Source organism: Nerophis ophidion, linkage group LG12 (genome assembly GCF_033978795.1).
Source record: "Nerophis ophidion isolate RoL-2023_Sa linkage group LG12, RoL_Noph_v1.0, whole genome shotgun sequence".
NCBI classification, from domain to species: domain Eukaryota; kingdom Metazoa; phylum Chordata; class Actinopteri; order Syngnathiformes; family Syngnathidae; genus Nerophis; species Nerophis ophidion.
The window spans coordinates 35,247,174-35,264,942 of record NC_084622.1 but is presented as its reverse complement, the minus strand read 5'-3'; the positions used below and the strand labels follow the sequence as shown (position 1 = coordinate 35,264,942).

At 39.1% G+C, this 17,769-nt stretch overlaps 1 protein-coding gene across 2 annotated transcripts in view; it reads right to left on the bottom strand.

Annotated features, from left to right (window-relative positions):
- The window catches only part of necab2 (N-terminal EF-hand calcium binding protein 2), a 436,762-nt gene that overhangs the window by 6,299 nt on the left and 412,694 nt on the right, over window positions 1-17,769 (bottom strand). For both annotated transcript variants that reach the window (XM_061917448.1, XM_061917449.1), the window contains 2 exons: window positions 8,195-8,272; window positions 7,695-7,786 (listed from right to left, as the gene is read on the bottom strand). In XM_061917448.1, coding sequence (XP_061773432.1) covers window positions 7,695-7,786; window positions 8,195-8,272 — 170 coding nt within the window. The remainder of the gene's footprint in view (window positions 1-7,694; window positions 7,787-8,194; window positions 8,273-17,769) is intronic.

Here is a 17,769-nt window from a genome sequence, read left to right as displayed (position 1 = left end):
GACGGTAAATTGAGAGCTTTGCCTTCCAGCTCAGCTCCTTCTTCACCACAACGGATCGATACAGCGTCCGCATTCCTAAAGACACCGCACCGAATCCGCCTGTCGATCTCACGATCCACTCTTCCCTCACTCGTGAACAAGACTCCTAGGTACTTGAACTCCTCCACTTGGGGCACGGTCTCCTCTGCAACTCGGAGATAGCACTCCACCTTTTTCTGGACCAGATTAAGCCATCAGGACCACATCATCTGCAAAAAGCAGAGACCTAATCCTGTAGCCACCAAACCGGATCCCCTCAACGCCTTGACTGCGCCTAGAAATTCTGTCCAGAAAAGTTATGAACAGAATCGGTGACAAAGGGCAGCCTTGGCGGAGTCCAACCCTCACTGGAAACGTGTTCGACTTACTGCCGGCAATGCGGACCAAGCTCTGACACTGATTATACGGACTCAGAAATGTGATTAAAAAAAAACAATATACAAATGTTGGCCCTGTGATTAGGTGGTGACTTGTCCAGGGTGTACACTGCCTTCCGCCCGAATGCAGCTGAGATAGGCTCCAGCACCCCCGCGACCTCAAATGGGAAAAGCGGTAGAAAATGGATGGAATATTTATTAACAAAGATCAATTTATTCAGAGCCTATTGCACTCCTTTGTATACTGCCCCCCTGTGGGTAAAGTATAAGCAGAAAAGCTTTCAGAAGCTGCAGGTTGCTAATAATGATTGTATGAGGCTTCTCCTGGGAATTCCAAGAAGCGCCAGTGCAAGCCAGATGTTTGTTAGTGTCGGGGTACCCACTTTCTCAGCGTTGCTACGCAACCTTATGTTTAAGTTTATGTGTAGGGCATCTGAGTCTGAAAATTACATAATTACTGTGTTAACAAACCTTGGCTGCAGTTCTGTTAGAGACACATCTGGACTGTGGAACCATTGGCACACATGTTTGTATGTTAGAAACTGACATTTGGGCTTTATGCTTTTGTTTTTTTTAGTGTTTTAGTTTTTTGTTTTTCAATGTTTTGAATTGTGTTTTTATATGTTTAGTAAATCGTAAGGTCTGCAATAAAGATTGTTGATGATGATGATAACACAGACAAAAGTACTGGAAATGTCTACCAATGTTTCCCAGGTACACATCCCTAGTCCTGACCCCTGCAAGCACATCTTCTTCAGACAGGGGCATGTAGTATTGCAGTGAAATCTTGGTTTATCAACCCCTCCTTGTTCCAACTTTTTGGAATTTACGAACCACAGACCGAATAAAAATATGTTTTGATGTACGAACCTTGTCTCTGTGTACGAATGTACAAGCCATTTTGTGCCCGGCAGCACATCCGTTATGGCCGGGCTGATCGATCTCTGGTGCTCATTCAGTCAACTCAGCAGTGCTGTTATTGGTTACCGTGCTACTTTGTATTTAGGTTTGTTTTTTTTAACCTTTTCACAACATGTTTCCATTTTTGTTAGCTCAATATGAGTCCAAAGAAAACAATAGACGAGCGGTGTGTGGTTTGAAACTTTCATGAAGTGTCCACAGAGTTGTCAACACTTCCTCCTCTACCCCTCCCTTCGGCTGCATGCAAAAAAAAATCTACCAAAAAGGTAAAGCAGATTGTATTTCTTATTCCTGTTCATTGTAGCGACCTGACTGGTAAAAGTAAAGGAGTTTTGTGATTTTAAACTGAGTGCACCACGGGGCTAGTGGCAGTGTGTGTGTTGGCAGGGCAGCAAGTTGCTGTTTCATTTTTGTTATTAAATAGAAAGTGTTTGTTTATATATAGTACTGTATAGTGCTTTATATTATCTTCAAAGTGTACAAACTTTAACTAAAATATTGACTTATGTGGAGAGATTTTTTTCAGTATACACACTGTTCAAGAACCAATTAAGTTTGAAAATTGAGGTTTGAGTTTGAGTTTATTTCGAACATGCAAGCATACAAAATGATGCATCACAATTTCCAGTTTCTCTTTTCAACATGTTCGAAAAGGAGTAGGAAGAAGCAGAGCTTATTTAATCCTACCCCTTTTCTTTTACATAACAGTTGCGAAAACTTTTTTTCACTTCCTGTTCTCAATGTATTCACAATATACTCCTTAAGTAATCACAATAAAAACAAATGAATAAATAATTGGTGAAGTAAGTTATGTTCCATACGATGAGATAAGATTATTTGAGAATGACAGAATGAATGGATGAATGAATTCAGAATGGTTCTTCTTCTTTGTACTTTGTAAACACATTAAGTTTGAAGAGTTTCTTGAAGTGAATCACATTGGTACATTGTTTGATTGCTTTGCTTAATCCATTCCATAATTTAATTTCACATACTGATATACTGAAGGTTTTAAGTGTTGTACGTGCATACACATTTTTTAAATTACATTTTTCTCTAAGATTATATTTCTCCTCTTTTGTTGAGAAGAATTGTTGTATATTCTTGCGTAACAGGTTATTGTTTGCTTTGTGTATAATTTTAACTGTTTGCAAATTCACTATGTCGTGGAATTTCAGTATATTTGATTCAATAAATAAAGGGTTTGTATGTTCTCTATATCCAACATTATGTATTATTTTAACTGATCTTTTTTGTAACACCGTTAGTGAATGAAGTGTACTTTTGTAATTATTTCCCCATATTTCTACACAATAACTCAGATATGGTAACACTGGTGAGCAGTCGAGAATATGAAGTGATTTTTGATCTAGAACATGTTTTGCTTTATTCGTTATTGACGTGTTTCTTGCTATTTTATGTTGTATATTTTTTACATGATATTTCCAGTTCAATTTATCATCAATCATTATACCTAGGAATGTGGTTTCATTTACTCTTTCAATTTCTATTTTGTCTATTTGTCTTTGTTTGACTTTCTCTTCTTCTGTTACCAAATAGCATTATTTTAGTTTTGCTGAGATTCAACGATAGTCTGTTTTTGTCAAACCATCGTTTTATTTGTTTATTTCTTCTGTTATTATTTGTATTATCTTCTATGTATTCTCTCCTGAACAAAACGCTGTTGTATCATCCGCAAATAATACTAACTTTAAATCTCTTGTAACTTTACAAATGTCATTTATATAGATATTTAATAATTTAGGTCCTAGTATTGATCCCTGAGATTCCACGGTATAACAAAAGTAAGAAACCCAGTTAAGCCTATATCTTTAAATGTATCCTATCCAAACTACACCACAACATCAACAGGCGCAGTTCAGGATCAATATTGTGACGTCTGCCAAGATGTAATGACGATTTTTACTGGTTACTGTCGGCCATAACCACGCCAAACCATCAACAGCAATGATGTACTTTCAACAAGCAGCTGTGCTCCTTAACATGTGCCAACACACACAAAGCTCATCCCTTGATTGGACTGTAAAATAGTAACGGCACATAAAAGTATTTCCACTGCATTGATGTTGGTTTGGGGAGATTTTGGCAAGGGGGGAAGTGATTATCAATCATAAAACTTTAAGAACATAAAAACTATAATAGTTAGGGCAAAACATTTTGTAGCACAAACAATTGAGACAAGTTTGGGGAGATTTTGACAAAGTTGTCTGTCTGTGTTGGCCCTGCGATGAGGTGGCAACTTGTCCAGGGTGTACCCCCCCTTCCGCCCGATTGTAACTGAGATAAGCACCAGCGCCCCCCAAATCCCAAAAGGAAAAAGCGGTAGAAAAAAGAATGGATGGGGACTTTTAATGAAAATCACTTTGATTACACGGTAACTTAAAAACATACAACGTTAATAACTTAAAATCTATAGTAGTTAAACCAAAACTTTTTGCTAGCAGTTAAATTATGGAATGATTTATTTTGGCCTAATTTGGGGATGGCGTGGTGCAGCTGGGAGAGTGGCCGTGCCAGCAACCTGAGGGTTCTTTGTTCGATCCCCACCTTCTACCAACATTATCACGTACGTTGTATCCTTGAGCAAGACACTTTACCCTTGCTCCTGACGGGTCCTGATTAGGCCTTTGCAAGGCAGCTCTCGCCATCAGTGTGTGAATGTGTGTGTGATAGGGGTGTAACGGTACGTGTATTTGTATTGAACCGTTTCGGTACGGGGGTTTCGGTTCGGCACGCGGGCGTACCGAACGAGTTTGGAAGCAGAAGTCTTCACAAGCTGCTCTGCTTTCTGCCTCTGTCTGAGAGGTGAGCACCCAGCATTGTCCCGCCCACACAACCATCTGATTGGTTACATACAAAGCCAATCAGCAGTGCGTATTCAAAGCGATGTAACAGCCAATCAGCAGTGCGTATTCAAAGCGATGTAGTCCATGCTTTAGCGTCGAGCAAATATTCGTTTAGCAGGGGAGCAGCAGACTCTACCCAAATTATACTGAACACTTCCCAGTCACAACTGTTACAAACATCACTTTGAGCCCATTGACCTTCTAGAAACTTTAACTGCAGCTCAGCTAGCTCACAGTATAGGCTTGAGGTGAATGCTAATTAGCTTTTAGCGTAACGTTAGCTCATTTTGCTGTGTGCGTGTGTGCGTGTTAGGGGCAGCAAAGCACTGTCTGTCTGTTATTTCATTGAACTCCATTGTGTTTAGGGATGAATAGTCTCTCCTATTTCTATTGTACTATTTTTCAGCTATGGTTACATTAATCATTAGTAATGTAGCAGCCTAGTTTTGAATAGCAGGGTCCCTGCTATCACATGTTGATAAAAATACAACATTTACATAATAAAAGTCAACTACAGGCTTCCCAAATGCTGTAATAAATTAAGCATGATGAGTTGGCATTAAACAGTTTCAATGGAAACTGTTTAATGTTGCACTTTTTATATGTAGAAGAAAGGCTTTTTCATTTTATTTAATCAAAGCAACAACTTGAGGCAGTTTAATGTGGATTAACGTGGGCAGAATTATTATAGTGTTCCCAATGTTAAAAGGATAAAGCCATTATTTACACATTTGTTAAATAAATAACCAAAACATTTATATTTTGTTGTTTTCTTACTGTACCGAAAATGAACCGAACCGTGACCTCTAAACCGAGGTACGTACCGAACCGAAATTTTTGTGTACCTAGTGTGTGAATGTGGAAATAGTGTCAAAGTGCCTTGTTGGTAGAAACGTGCTATACAAATATAACCTGTTTCCTATTTAATTTGGAGAATGGGGGTTAACCTTTGATTGACCCATAAAAGAATGTTTAATAACTGGAAAACAAAAGCTACACAAACTACTAGTTCAACTGCACAAATGATTTACATTATTTCAATAGTGTGTGCGAGGGGTTGGGGGCCAATTTCACACGTGTAAAACCCTTTACTGAATGTTCAAGCAAAATTTTCGACACACACTTTTCAGCAACCTTAGATACAATAGGGATGATGCTAATTGGTCTCTAATTGGATGCAGATATCGTATTACCAGAATTAACAATGGATGTCACTGTAGCTACTGTCCTTTGAAGCCAGTAATTGGTTTACTCACATCGTTATTGGTTTTATCAGTGCCTCAGAATGTTTTAAAAGGTCTGTGTCTAAGTTCTACATATCCTTGGCCTTTGAACATTTCAATGCAGAAATAATCTTCTTAATTTCTCCCTCTGTCATCTTTTTTAGTTCAGACAGGGATCGGGTCACCATGCTAGGGTTGGGTGAAACTTTAGGAGGGGAAACAGTTTGGTTATTTCTCGTACACCGTCTAAACATACGAAATAAATGTATTTGGTGATATCATTGCCTCGTTTGTTTTTACCTTTAGTTCTAGAGCAGCATATTCTTATTTATTGTGTTTGTTATTAACTACATAATTGAGTGAAGTAAACTGAATTATATTCATATAGTGCTTTTCTTTAGAGACTCAGAGCTTTTCACACACTGAAACCCATTATCTACATCTTTAATTTCAACCAGTGTGGCTGGAACTGGGAGCTGGTGTCCTTGGGCAAGACATTTTACCACTTTATCGAACCTCAAACCCTCAAGTTGCTGGCACGGCCGCTCTACCAACTCAGCCATTCAAACTTGCTAAACGTCCCGCCATTTCCTGTGGCTCCCCTTCAATAATACTGATAAAGTTAGCTGTGACCCTTCTCAACAGCTGTGTTAAAACCTTGTTACATGCATTGGTGCATTTCAACAGCCAGTCCAGACTTCAAACTTAGTCTTCATTGGTGTTTTGTTTTATGTGTCTACAGCAACTACTTAGGGAGATTTGTTTTTCTGAGAACAATCCTACAATTGTCCTCTATTTTGTTGGAGGATAGGATGGTGTTCCAGTCAGTCTTTTTTATTTGTTTCTCCAAATTGCTGCTGCATGCTTTTAAGGATTAAATCACATAGAAACAGCGTTGTTTTGTAGCCGTTCAGAAGATGTTTTTTCTTTGATTTGCTGGAGAACAAAATGAGGTTGTGATCTGGAAGACCATTCAGTCTTTAAGTCATAGACTGCATTAATTATATCCATATTATTAGTAATTATGAGATATATCCTCGCTTGCTCGGTGTGGTTGGTTTTTCAATTATCCATCCGTCCATCCATAGAGATTTGTTAAAGATTCTTTCTGCTTTTTTAATCTTTGCAATTTATGTTGAAATCGCCAACATTTAGTCTGGAAATTACAGTGTTTGACTTGTTCTACGTGAAAACTTTTGATGGAATACCTTCACTAATTACAACAACAACTCCTCAAGTATACTCCAGAAGACTTGCCAAAAGGAGCCAACAGACACAACCTGATAGAATTTCCGGGTTCTAAAATCTTCCCATTGACGCTTGTGCTTCAGCATTTGCGACCCCACATATACGTGGATTTATTTTCTTGGCTTTAAAAGGCCAATATTTAGTTTATTGTATGATTATTTGAATCCAAAAAGTGGTTTAATGGCGATATCTGCTCAGGGAAAAAAATAGCTTTGGAGCTACGAATCCAGCAGAGGATGTTGTCTCACAGGTCAATCAACTCAACACGTTCCAGCATGAAGAATCTTTGACAAGATGTGATAGTTGTGTAACTGAATGTTTTTTTAAATACTATAGAATATATTCAGTAAAAATGGTATACTTGTAATTGTTTCCTAATATATAAAAAACTGTGTTTGATCACTTTTAGGATATCAAAAGTAAGCATCTTTAGGGCTTCTCGTGGGTTTCCCCATTATTAACGTTTTTATTGTGGGTCTCTTAACAATAACAATGATCTACCATACATCCCAACTGTTCTTTGACAAATGTGTGATTTTGTGTCCATATTGTGACACATTCAAGTGGGGAATCAGCAATAAAAGAACCAGAAAGATGCCATTAGCAAGTGTCGATCATGATCGATTAAGTCATTAACCAAGTCGGGAAAATATGACAAATATTTCACAATAAAATGAGTACTCGTGAAAAAAATACATTGCTTCACATAGTTAAACTATTTTCAGTGAAAGGCGGTTTTGCTTTTGTTAATTCAAAAAACGAATTTTGTCTTAACTTGTTGAAGAAAATTATAGGTAACTGAATACAAACATTTACAATATCAAGAGCATTACCAAAAAGAGGTTTACTCATTTTTACACAAACACAATTGGAAATCAAAAAATAGAAAACTGATAAATACTGTTTCTAGAACGTCAAACATTTTATGATAAAAACCTATACTTAAGCTGCTCTGTGACCTGATTCAAGTCTTCATTCTTAACAGCAATTGATGACTATGGTAATTATCCAGCACTAACCTGGCACGGCCACAGAGGAAATGGCCTCTGGCTGGCACAGCGTGTCCACTTTCACATGCTGAAAGGCTTTGTTGGGGCCTGACTGAAGGTGCCTGGGAACAAACACAGTGGCCAGATTGTGGTTGAAATGGCACATTCGCTACATCCAGCTACTCACACACTCAGCCTCAGCCTGCAAAATACGGCTGTATGCGAGATTTCAAATATTTATAGCAGTGAGTATCTGGTACTGTATATGAGCAGCAGAGCAGAAACTCGTAGCGGCAGCATCTTCAGCCTCAAGTGCTGCAGCCATTATAAAGCAGGCATGATTGCTAATTGCATAAGGAGGCAATAAATACAATTGTTTTGCATGTCCCAGTCAATGTAGTGGAGTGAAAGAGCAAAGTGCGAGAATGAGTGCAATAAGGCTATCTTAACTGAAATGTGGCTTCTTGGTACAACTTAGCATTGATACTTACTACTACTACTAAACATGAATAAAAACATTAAAATCCTACCTCTTCCACTCCTCCTCTCCATCCCAGAACTCATAGACCACAAAGGACAAACCATCTGGTAGACGCACCGCAGTCACACTGCAGCAGAGTTGGAAGAGAATAGAAAAAAACAGAGAAGGAGAAAGACGGGGTACACTTGTATTGTGGATTAAGAACATATATTATGACAAAATAGACGTAGAAGAATCACAGAGGAAGAAAGCAATATGAACATAGGAGTGATGAGTGGCATAACCAAAATTCCGATTCTTAGAGATTAGAGTACCATATTTTCTGGAACATAGGGCACACCGGATTATAAAGCGCACTGCCGACGAATGGTCTATTTTCTTTCTTTTTTTCATATATAAGGCGCACCGGATTATAAGGCGCATTAAAAGAGTTTTATATATATATATATATATATATATATATATATATATATATATATATATATATATATATATATATATATATATATATACATATATATATATATATATATTCTAAATGTAAAACACTTCCTTGTGGTCTACATAACATGTAATGATGGTTCTTTGGTCAAAATGTTGCATAGATTATGTTTTACAGATCATCTTCAAGCTGCTTCCTGAGAGTCGCTTCCAGATGCGCTGTTTTGTGGGCGGTCTTATTTACGTGGCTCACCTTCCACAGCGTCTTCTCCCCATCCTTTGTTGTAGTGGTGTAGCATGCAAGGACGGAAGTGGAAGAAGTGTCAAAAGATGGAGCTAACTGTTTTTATGACATTCAGACATTACTTAAATCAATCACGGAGCAGCATCTCCTCATCCAGAAACAACAACACAGGAAATGTGTCCCATGAAAAACCGTCCGACCAGAACTCTAACAACTAAAGTTCCATGGGTGAATAATGTAAACTCACGACACCGGTATGTTTGAGCGCTTTCATGGCGGGTTAAACTGACAGATATAAGTAAGAACTTTACACTACTTTATATTAGAAATGGCAACAGCGGAGGATAAATGTCATACAACAAGAAGATAGAGGAAAAAGAAGAAACTTATCGACAACAGACTACATGCAATTTTTCAGGATGTATGCAGATCCCAAATACAGATCAGCAGGTACCAGAAGGTAAGAAAAGAGGCTAAAATATTACGAAACAAAACGCCAGATAATATGTCTTACCTTATACACACACCATAATAACACTCGTATGTTGAAGCACAGTACAATCCATCAAGCGGTGCGTCTTCACAGCTTACCAAAGTCGTACTAAAACATTTTGATAGATTTTTGAGCGCCGTGTGTAATGTTCTATATTTTCAATGGAACATATACAATGGGCTTCCATGCTTAGGCTGCTGCCCCCGCGACCCGACCTCGGATAAGCGGAAGATGATGGATGGATGGATGGCATATACAATGTTGGTGTTGTTTACTTGAGTCATATTGACATCATATTGCAGTCTACACGTATCTTTTATGTGTGACTGCCATCTATCTACTGGTCACACTTATCATTTCACCATGTACCAAATATAATAGCTTTGTGGTCGGCAAACAAAACCAGAATTATACGTACCCGGTTAAAGGCACACGTCAAGTTTTGAGAAACAAAATGGATTTTAAGTGCGCCTTATCGTCCGGAAAATACAGTAGTGTTTTTTGAGAAAGTTATATAACAAATGGTCATTTTAATGATTTTGGAACTCCCACAAAAATGAGACCCCACCAGTCAGCAGCTCCAGTCTCACACATTTTGTGTTAACGCAGGTATATACTTCTTCACTTAACTAAATCATAACTTTATTCTTATATTATTATATATCTTATGATATTATTTTAGTGGTATTACGTTTTCTTGTCCATTTCGTTTGCTGTACATGACACACTTGACACACTATTATTGCGTAATACTTCAATTAATTTGGCTTTTTTTGTTTGTTTAGCGCTGATGTCATCTGAAGTCATGCATGTGATGTTACATATATATTGTTCATACCCTCTTGGACTTTTTTATGAGTTGTCATTTGTTGGCTCTGCAGCTTTACTGTATTCTGGCATGAGTTGGGATCCCTGGTGCCTGAAATTATTCTTATGTGAAAACTGCTGATGCTGCTAATTTTGCAATCTTACTACATTCAAAATTCATGCCGGACTTAAAACAGGTTCTCGTGCATCACTGTGCTGACGTGCAATGTTCAGGCAAGCGCAGTGGTATACTGTAATTGTACATATTTAAATGAGCGAGTGACTACATAGTATACAGTCAATTAAAATAACTATACATGTTCATATCTGGGAGAAGTTTAATTCCTTTTTTTTTTCAAATTCCTTGATTGCACACCACAACAAAAACAGGTGATTTAAATTCTCTACGGATGGCCATGAGACTGCAACATAACTAAATAACTAAAAAGTTGGGATGGTGATAGCATTAAATGTGTAATTGTAATGCTCTCTGTATACATTGTGATCGAGGGAGTTGAGGTACAGACCGTGGACTCATTCAAGTACCTCGGGGTTTGGGTGGACAATAAGCTGGACTGGACTGTTAACACGGACCACCAGTACAAGAAAGGACAGAGCAGGCTGTACTTCCTCAGGAGACTGCACTCCTTCAACATCTGCACAAAACTCCTGTGGATGTACTACCAGTCTGTGGTTGCCAGTGTTCTGTTCTACATGGTAGTGTGCTGGGGGGGCAGTACATCTAAGAAGGACAGCTCCAGACTTGAGAAACTGATCAGGCGGGCCGGTTCTACAATGGGAATGAAACTGGACACACTGGTGACGGTGGCAGAGAAGAGGACTGTTGACAAACTAGTGAGCATCCTGGATGATGCCAGTCACCCTCTGCATAGCGTTATCAGTAGCCAGAGGAGCATGTTCAGTGCTAGACTGCTTCATCCCAAGTGCAGGACTAATAGACTCAAAAACTCCTTTGTCCCACACGCCATTAGACTGTACAACTCCTCTCTGGGACGGGGGGTACTAGGATGACAGGGGATGCAAAACATTAACAGTGCAATACGTTTTCATAACATGGTCACTACTGCCTACTTTGTCTTGTTATATTCTTATTTTACTGTTATATTGTTATTCCCATTGTTGCTTTTTAGTTTTTATTCTTATTGTAATATTTCTCTATTTTGTTTCCATTTAAACCCCCATTATTTACGTTTTACTTTTATTTAAATTGATCTCAACTCTGTACACTGCTGCTGGAATTTTAATTTTGGAATCAATAAAGTACTATCTATCTATCTATCTATCTATTTGAACATTGTTGAGCCGAAATCAGACCGTGTGACTAATTTGTAATCCAGTGTATGCTTTATGCCAGTGTTGATGCTAGGAATTTTCAAAATGGGGTCCCAGGGACCCCATCAAGTCATAAAAATGGGGTCCCACAGTAAATGTTTAGGGACCCACTTTTTTGCAAGCGTTTTGAAAACAAATGATAAATGTATGCTTTATCCTGTTATATTTCACATTCTATTTTGTGTTCTGGATAAAGTTGTCAATTAATATTAACTTAATACATTAAAAAATAATACAAAAGAAAACACATTTTTATGCTTACCGTATTTCCTTGAATAGCCGCCGGGCATGTAATATGCGCCTGCCGGGTAAAACTCGCTCCCCAAATTTATTAGCGCATGCTTCCTTATACCGCCAGATCAAATTCGTGAAGTCACGAGTGACATTTCCCCTGCCATCATTTTCAAAATGGCAGAGGAGGTTATTTCAGCTTTTATTGTGTGTAAACCAGGGCTCTTGTTCCACAGCCATACAGATCACACTAATGGTTGTGATACAAAATTTTTTTAACACTCTTACTAATATGCGCCACACTCTGTGAACCCTAACCAAACAAGAATGACAAACACATTTCTGGAGAACATTGGCTCTGTAACACATTATAAACGCAACACAAGAATTACACAGAATTCCAATGCATCCATGACTCTTGGCTATATTATACACCCCGCCAGCACCAAACCCCCCCCCACCCCTCTCCGTGCGTCGTTTGAGGTGGGCGGGGTTGTGGGTGCGTGTATACCGGTAATATAGCCAAGAGTCATGGATGCATTGGAATTCTGGGTAATTCTTATGTTGCATTTATAATGTGTTACAGAGCCAATGTTCTCCAGAAATGTGTTTGTTATTCCTGATTGGTTAGGGTTCACAGAGTGTGGCGCATATTAGTAAGAGTTTTAAAGTTGTTTATATCACAACCATCAGTGTAAACGGTATGGCTGTTGACCAAGTATGCATTGCAATCTCAAATTAAGAGCAGCAAAATGCATGCGCCCTACCAGCACGCAGATAGCATGGTGTAAGGGTGGGTGCAATTACATGTTGTAGAGTAGTGGTCCCCAACCACCGGGCCACGGCCGCAGCAGAATTTTTAAGTGCAGTGGTCCCTAACCACCGGGCCGCGGCAGCTGAAGAATTCTTAATTAATCTTTTTTTTTATCACATTCAATTTTTTTACTGCATGCCATTGGTAAGCACAGGGGCGAGAAGAGGTTTTAAAATAATTAGCGCCTGCTTACTTTTACCGCATGCCTTGAACAAGCGCAGGAGTGAGAAGAGGTTTTTAAATTAATTAGCGCCCCGGCGGCTATTCAAGGAAATACGGTATGTAAATGTATTCAGTTATAACCATTCATTCAATTTCTTCTTTCTTTTATGGATCTAAACTTTACCGCTGACGGTATTTTTTTCTATATTTTTTCTACAATAAGTTGGAGGTGAGGCAGCACGGTGGAACAGGGGTTACTGCATGTGTCTCATAATACGAAGATCCTGAGTTGTCCTGGGTTCAATCCCGGGCTCGGGATCTTTCTTTGTGGAGTTTGCATGTTCTCCCCGTGACTGCGTGGGTTCCCTCCGGGTACTCCGGCTTCCTCCCACCGCCAAAAACATGCACCTGGGGATAGGTTGATTGGCAACACTAAATTGGCCCTAGTGTGTGAATGTGAGTGTGAATGTTGTCTGTCTATCTGTGTTGGCCCTGCGATGAGGGGGCAACTTGTCCAGGGTGTACGCCGCCTTCCACCCGAATGCAACTGAGATAGGCTCCAGCGATCCCCCGTGACTCCGAACGGGACAAGAGGTAGAAAATGGATGGATGGATGGAAGTTGTAGGTGTATTTATTTCAGTATAAAAGTGTAAAAAGTTTTTTCCTTCCGTCATGAAATTATGATAGTGTGCCAGAGCATACATTTACATGACAAATGTAATTGATTATTCTCACCTGTATGTAGATCAATAGTGCTTAAAAAAACGCCACATCTACACTTTATCATTTAATACAGTGGCAGTCAATGCCTCTAGCATTTCATCTCTGGCTTGGTGATGGCCATAAGCTGTGTGTTTCCCTTTAAGAATGGCGGTATGTGGGGTGAGAGACGTGGGCAAGTTAGGAGAGGGCGTGCTAGCATGTTCAGGAGTGTTACTAGCATGGTGGATGTCCGCTGAGCTTTGTGGAAAACAAAGAGTTGCAACAAATCGATAACCTCGTCATTCCGACCAAAGAGCGGAATTGTATGGACCCAAATTGGAGAGTGTTTATTGGTGCCTGGTGAGGATGGGTTTTTGAAAATCAGTGCATCTGGTTGTAAAGGTGTTCTTTTTCTTAGCCCGTTTACATGCCGTCCAAAACATATTTCTATTGTTAAAAGTGAGCCATTTGCTGAAAAGTTTCTCCTTCGCTTCCTGGTTTAATTGCTCGCCATAACCAAAAAAATAACATTTCAGAAATCCCAATAACGGAAATGCGGTATTTGTGATTGATAAAACTTTTGGCGAATCAAAATTTAAGAAATTGTAACAGAAAGTGCGTTACTTTAAAGTCAAACAATAATTAATCATTAATAATTTCACCCGGCAAATATAAACAAAACAAAACACCGGTGGAAAGCGATAATCGGTAAAAAAAAAAAAAAGAAATCTGCGTCGGGGGACTTCCGGATTTTTGCGTCCTTTCTGATTTCAATGGTAAAAAGGCACAAAAACGGCATTAATGCCAACTCTGCTGTATAATATCACAATCCAAATCAGAATCAGAAATACTTTATTAATTCCCGAGGGGAAATAAAAATATATAATATATAGTATTATATTATAAATAAATTATATTAGAAATATGTATATAATAATACATTGTATAGTACAAAAGTACCTCGGTTGTTGTACTACTGTCTGATTTGGTGTTTGACGAAAATTTCCACCAAAATCTTGCCCCATTTGTTGTGCAATCTTGATTATCGTACGGCTAAACATTGTGTGTAACCAACTTGTCTATTTGCCTGATATCATTCCATGGAATCGATTCCCCAGAAAAAGAATCTGACGCATCGGTGACTCTGTCTCTGTTTTTTTTTTTTTTTTTATTGAGCACGACTGCTAAATAAGCCACCATGGGGCCAGGGCTAGGCTTGTGCCAACAACAAATTACCCATAAACGATAATATTGTAAGCGTTATTTTTTATCTCAAACTGAGCACTAATGTAATAATAATAATAATGATAATAATGCAAGTAACTCTTCAAAATGCAATCTACTTTTATGTGTCATTTGTAGTTGTAACTATTGTAAATGGAAGGTAAATGAACAACGTATATTATTTTAAATAATAAACAAACACAAATAAAATACAGTATGTTATCAAAAAATGCCCTTCAACAAATATTTAACATCTTTAAGTACCCCATCCAACTGGGTCAGGTGTTTTTTTTTTTTGCAGTTTTTTTTTTCTTTTGTTTGTTATCATCACTTTGCAACACATTGGGAATGCTGGCTTGTTTGTCTGTGCTGATGGACTCATCTTACTGATTCGGTTTATAGATAAAATATTCCCACACACGAAGTCTGGCTTTGCTTTTGTGGTTTGCATTGGTGCATGGTTGTTTTAATAGTGGCGTCCTTTTGAGTAAAGCTTGCACTTGACAGACATGGAGGCTCCCAACATTGAAGATATGATCGACTTTTGCCGGTGACCCAAAGATACACTTGTCCTCCAGCTGTTGCTGCTTTTCTTTCCAGTTGGCATTTGATGTTATTACGTATTTTTATTGGCGTCCCCTTTTTTCTTTCTTTTGCCATTGTGTCCATGGGCAAGACACTTTACCCACCTGCTCCCAGTGCCACCCACACTGGTTTAAATGTAACGAGGTACACCCCTTCGTCCACAATTGCGTGAGCAAATAGTCAAAGAGTTTAAGAATAACGTTTCTCAAAGTGCAATTGCAAGAAATTTAGGAATTTCAACATCTACGGTCCATAATATCATCAAAAGTTTCAGAGATTGTGGAGAAATCACTCCACGTACGCGGCATGGCCGGAAACCAACATTGAATGACCGTGACCCTCGATCCCTCAGACGGCACTGTATTAAAAACCGACATCAATCTCTAAATAATATCACCACTTGGGCTCAGGAACACTTCAGAAAACCACTGTCACTATATACAGTTCGTCCCTACGTCTGTAAGTGCAAGTTAAAGCTCTACTATGCAAAGCGAAAGCCATATTTATCAACAACATCCAGAAACACCTTCCCTGGGCCCGAGATCATCTAAGATGGACTGATGCAAAGTGGAAAAGTGTTCTGTGGTAAGACGAGTCCACATTTCAAATTGTTTTTGGAAATATTCAACATCGTGTCATCCCGACCAAAGGGGAAACGAACCATCCAGACTGTAATCGACGCAAAGTTCAAAAGCCAGCATCTGTGATGGTATAGGGGTGCATTAGTGCCCAAGGCACGGGTAACTTACACATCTGTGAAGGCACCATTAATGCTGAAAGGTACATACAGGTTTTGGAACAACATATGCTGCCATCCAAGCGCCGTCTTTTTCATGGACGCCCCTGCTTATTTCAGCAAGACAATGCCAAGCCACATTCAGCACGTTACAACAATGTGGCTTCGTAAAAAAAGAATGCGGGTACTTTCCTGGCCTGCCTGCAGTCCAGACCTGTCTCCCTTCGAAAATGTGTGGTGCATTATGAAGCATAAAATACGACAGCGGAGACCCCAGACTGTTGAACGACTGAAGCTCTACATAAAACAAGAATGGTAAAGAATTTCATTTTCAGAGCTTCAACAATTAGTTTCCTCAGTTCCCAAACGTTAATTGAGTGTTGTTAAAATAAAAGGCGATGTAACACAGTAGTGAACATGCCCTTTCCCAACTACATTGACAAGTGTTGCAGCCATGAAATTCTAAGTTAATTATTATTTTCAACAAAAAACAAAAAATTAAGTTTAGGAGTTTGAACATCAAATATATTGTCTTTGTAGTGCATTCAATTGAATATGGGTTGAAAAGGATTTGCAAATCATTGTATTCCGTTTATATTTACATCTAACACAATTTCCCAACTCATGGAAACGGGATTTGTTTAACCGTATTTTCCAGACTGTAAGGCGCACTTGAATTCCTTTATTTCTCCAAATGTAACAGTGCGCTTTATAACCTGGGGCGCCTATTTTAATGAATAATTCTGGTTTTGCTTACCGACCTCAAAGCAATTCTAAGTGGTACATGGTGTATTGATAAGTGTGACCAGTAGATGGCAGTCAAACATAAGAGATAAGCATAGGCTGCACTATGATGGAAATATGACTCAAGTAAAGAACACCAACATTTTTTATGTTCCATTGAAAATATAAAACATTCCACACGGCGCTCAAAAATCTATTAAAATGTTTTATTACGACTTTGGTAAGCTATGAAGCAGCACTGTGTTACGGTTCAGACCCCTGCCAGCGCCGCTCGTCCATCTGTGCGCCACTCGGGACACGCCCACGGGCGCACACATCCAGGAACGAGCCGCGCGCGTCCCCGCCCTGCAGCAGCCGCCAGCTGCAATCAGTCACCTGCAAACTTCACACCTGATGGTAATGACGGAGCTGCCTTTATAGACCTGGACAACCTGCCATCACTGGCCGGATTATAGCCATCTGTACCTGAGTAAGCATCCTGTGTCTGGCTTCCATCCCGCGTACTCGCTCTTCCCCTGCGACTTCCGTGTTTCTGTTGTCTGATGCTCTTGTTGTCTTCCCGCAGCTCTTCCCGTGTTTCTCCTTTATCCCCTGTTGTTCCCCTTGCCTCCCGGACTGCCTTTTGGATTCTCAACCTCCCGCTTGGACACGTTTTCCCACGGACTTCCGCGTTACTTCACTCTCGTCAACATTTTGGTAAGACATCCTTCAGCTAATCTACACACATAGCCTCACACCATACACACTTGAGTTTTGGTGAGACTTCATTTCCTTGGTTTATTCATTAGCAGTATTATTATTATTATTATTATTAGTACTACAGATTTATGTATATATTTACTATATATAATAAATCTTTGGACATACTGCCACCTGGTGTTCGTTTGCCGTCACCTCCCCTTTAGTCAAACATAACACACTGCTTGATGAATTGTCGGCGCATTAAACATACGAGTATTTTTATGGTGTGTGTGTATAAGGTAAGACATTATTTGGCATTTTGTTTCGCAATATTATGAAAAAGCAAACTGTTTTTCACGGGACACATTTCCGGTTTTGTTGTTGTTGTTTCTGGATGAGGAGATGC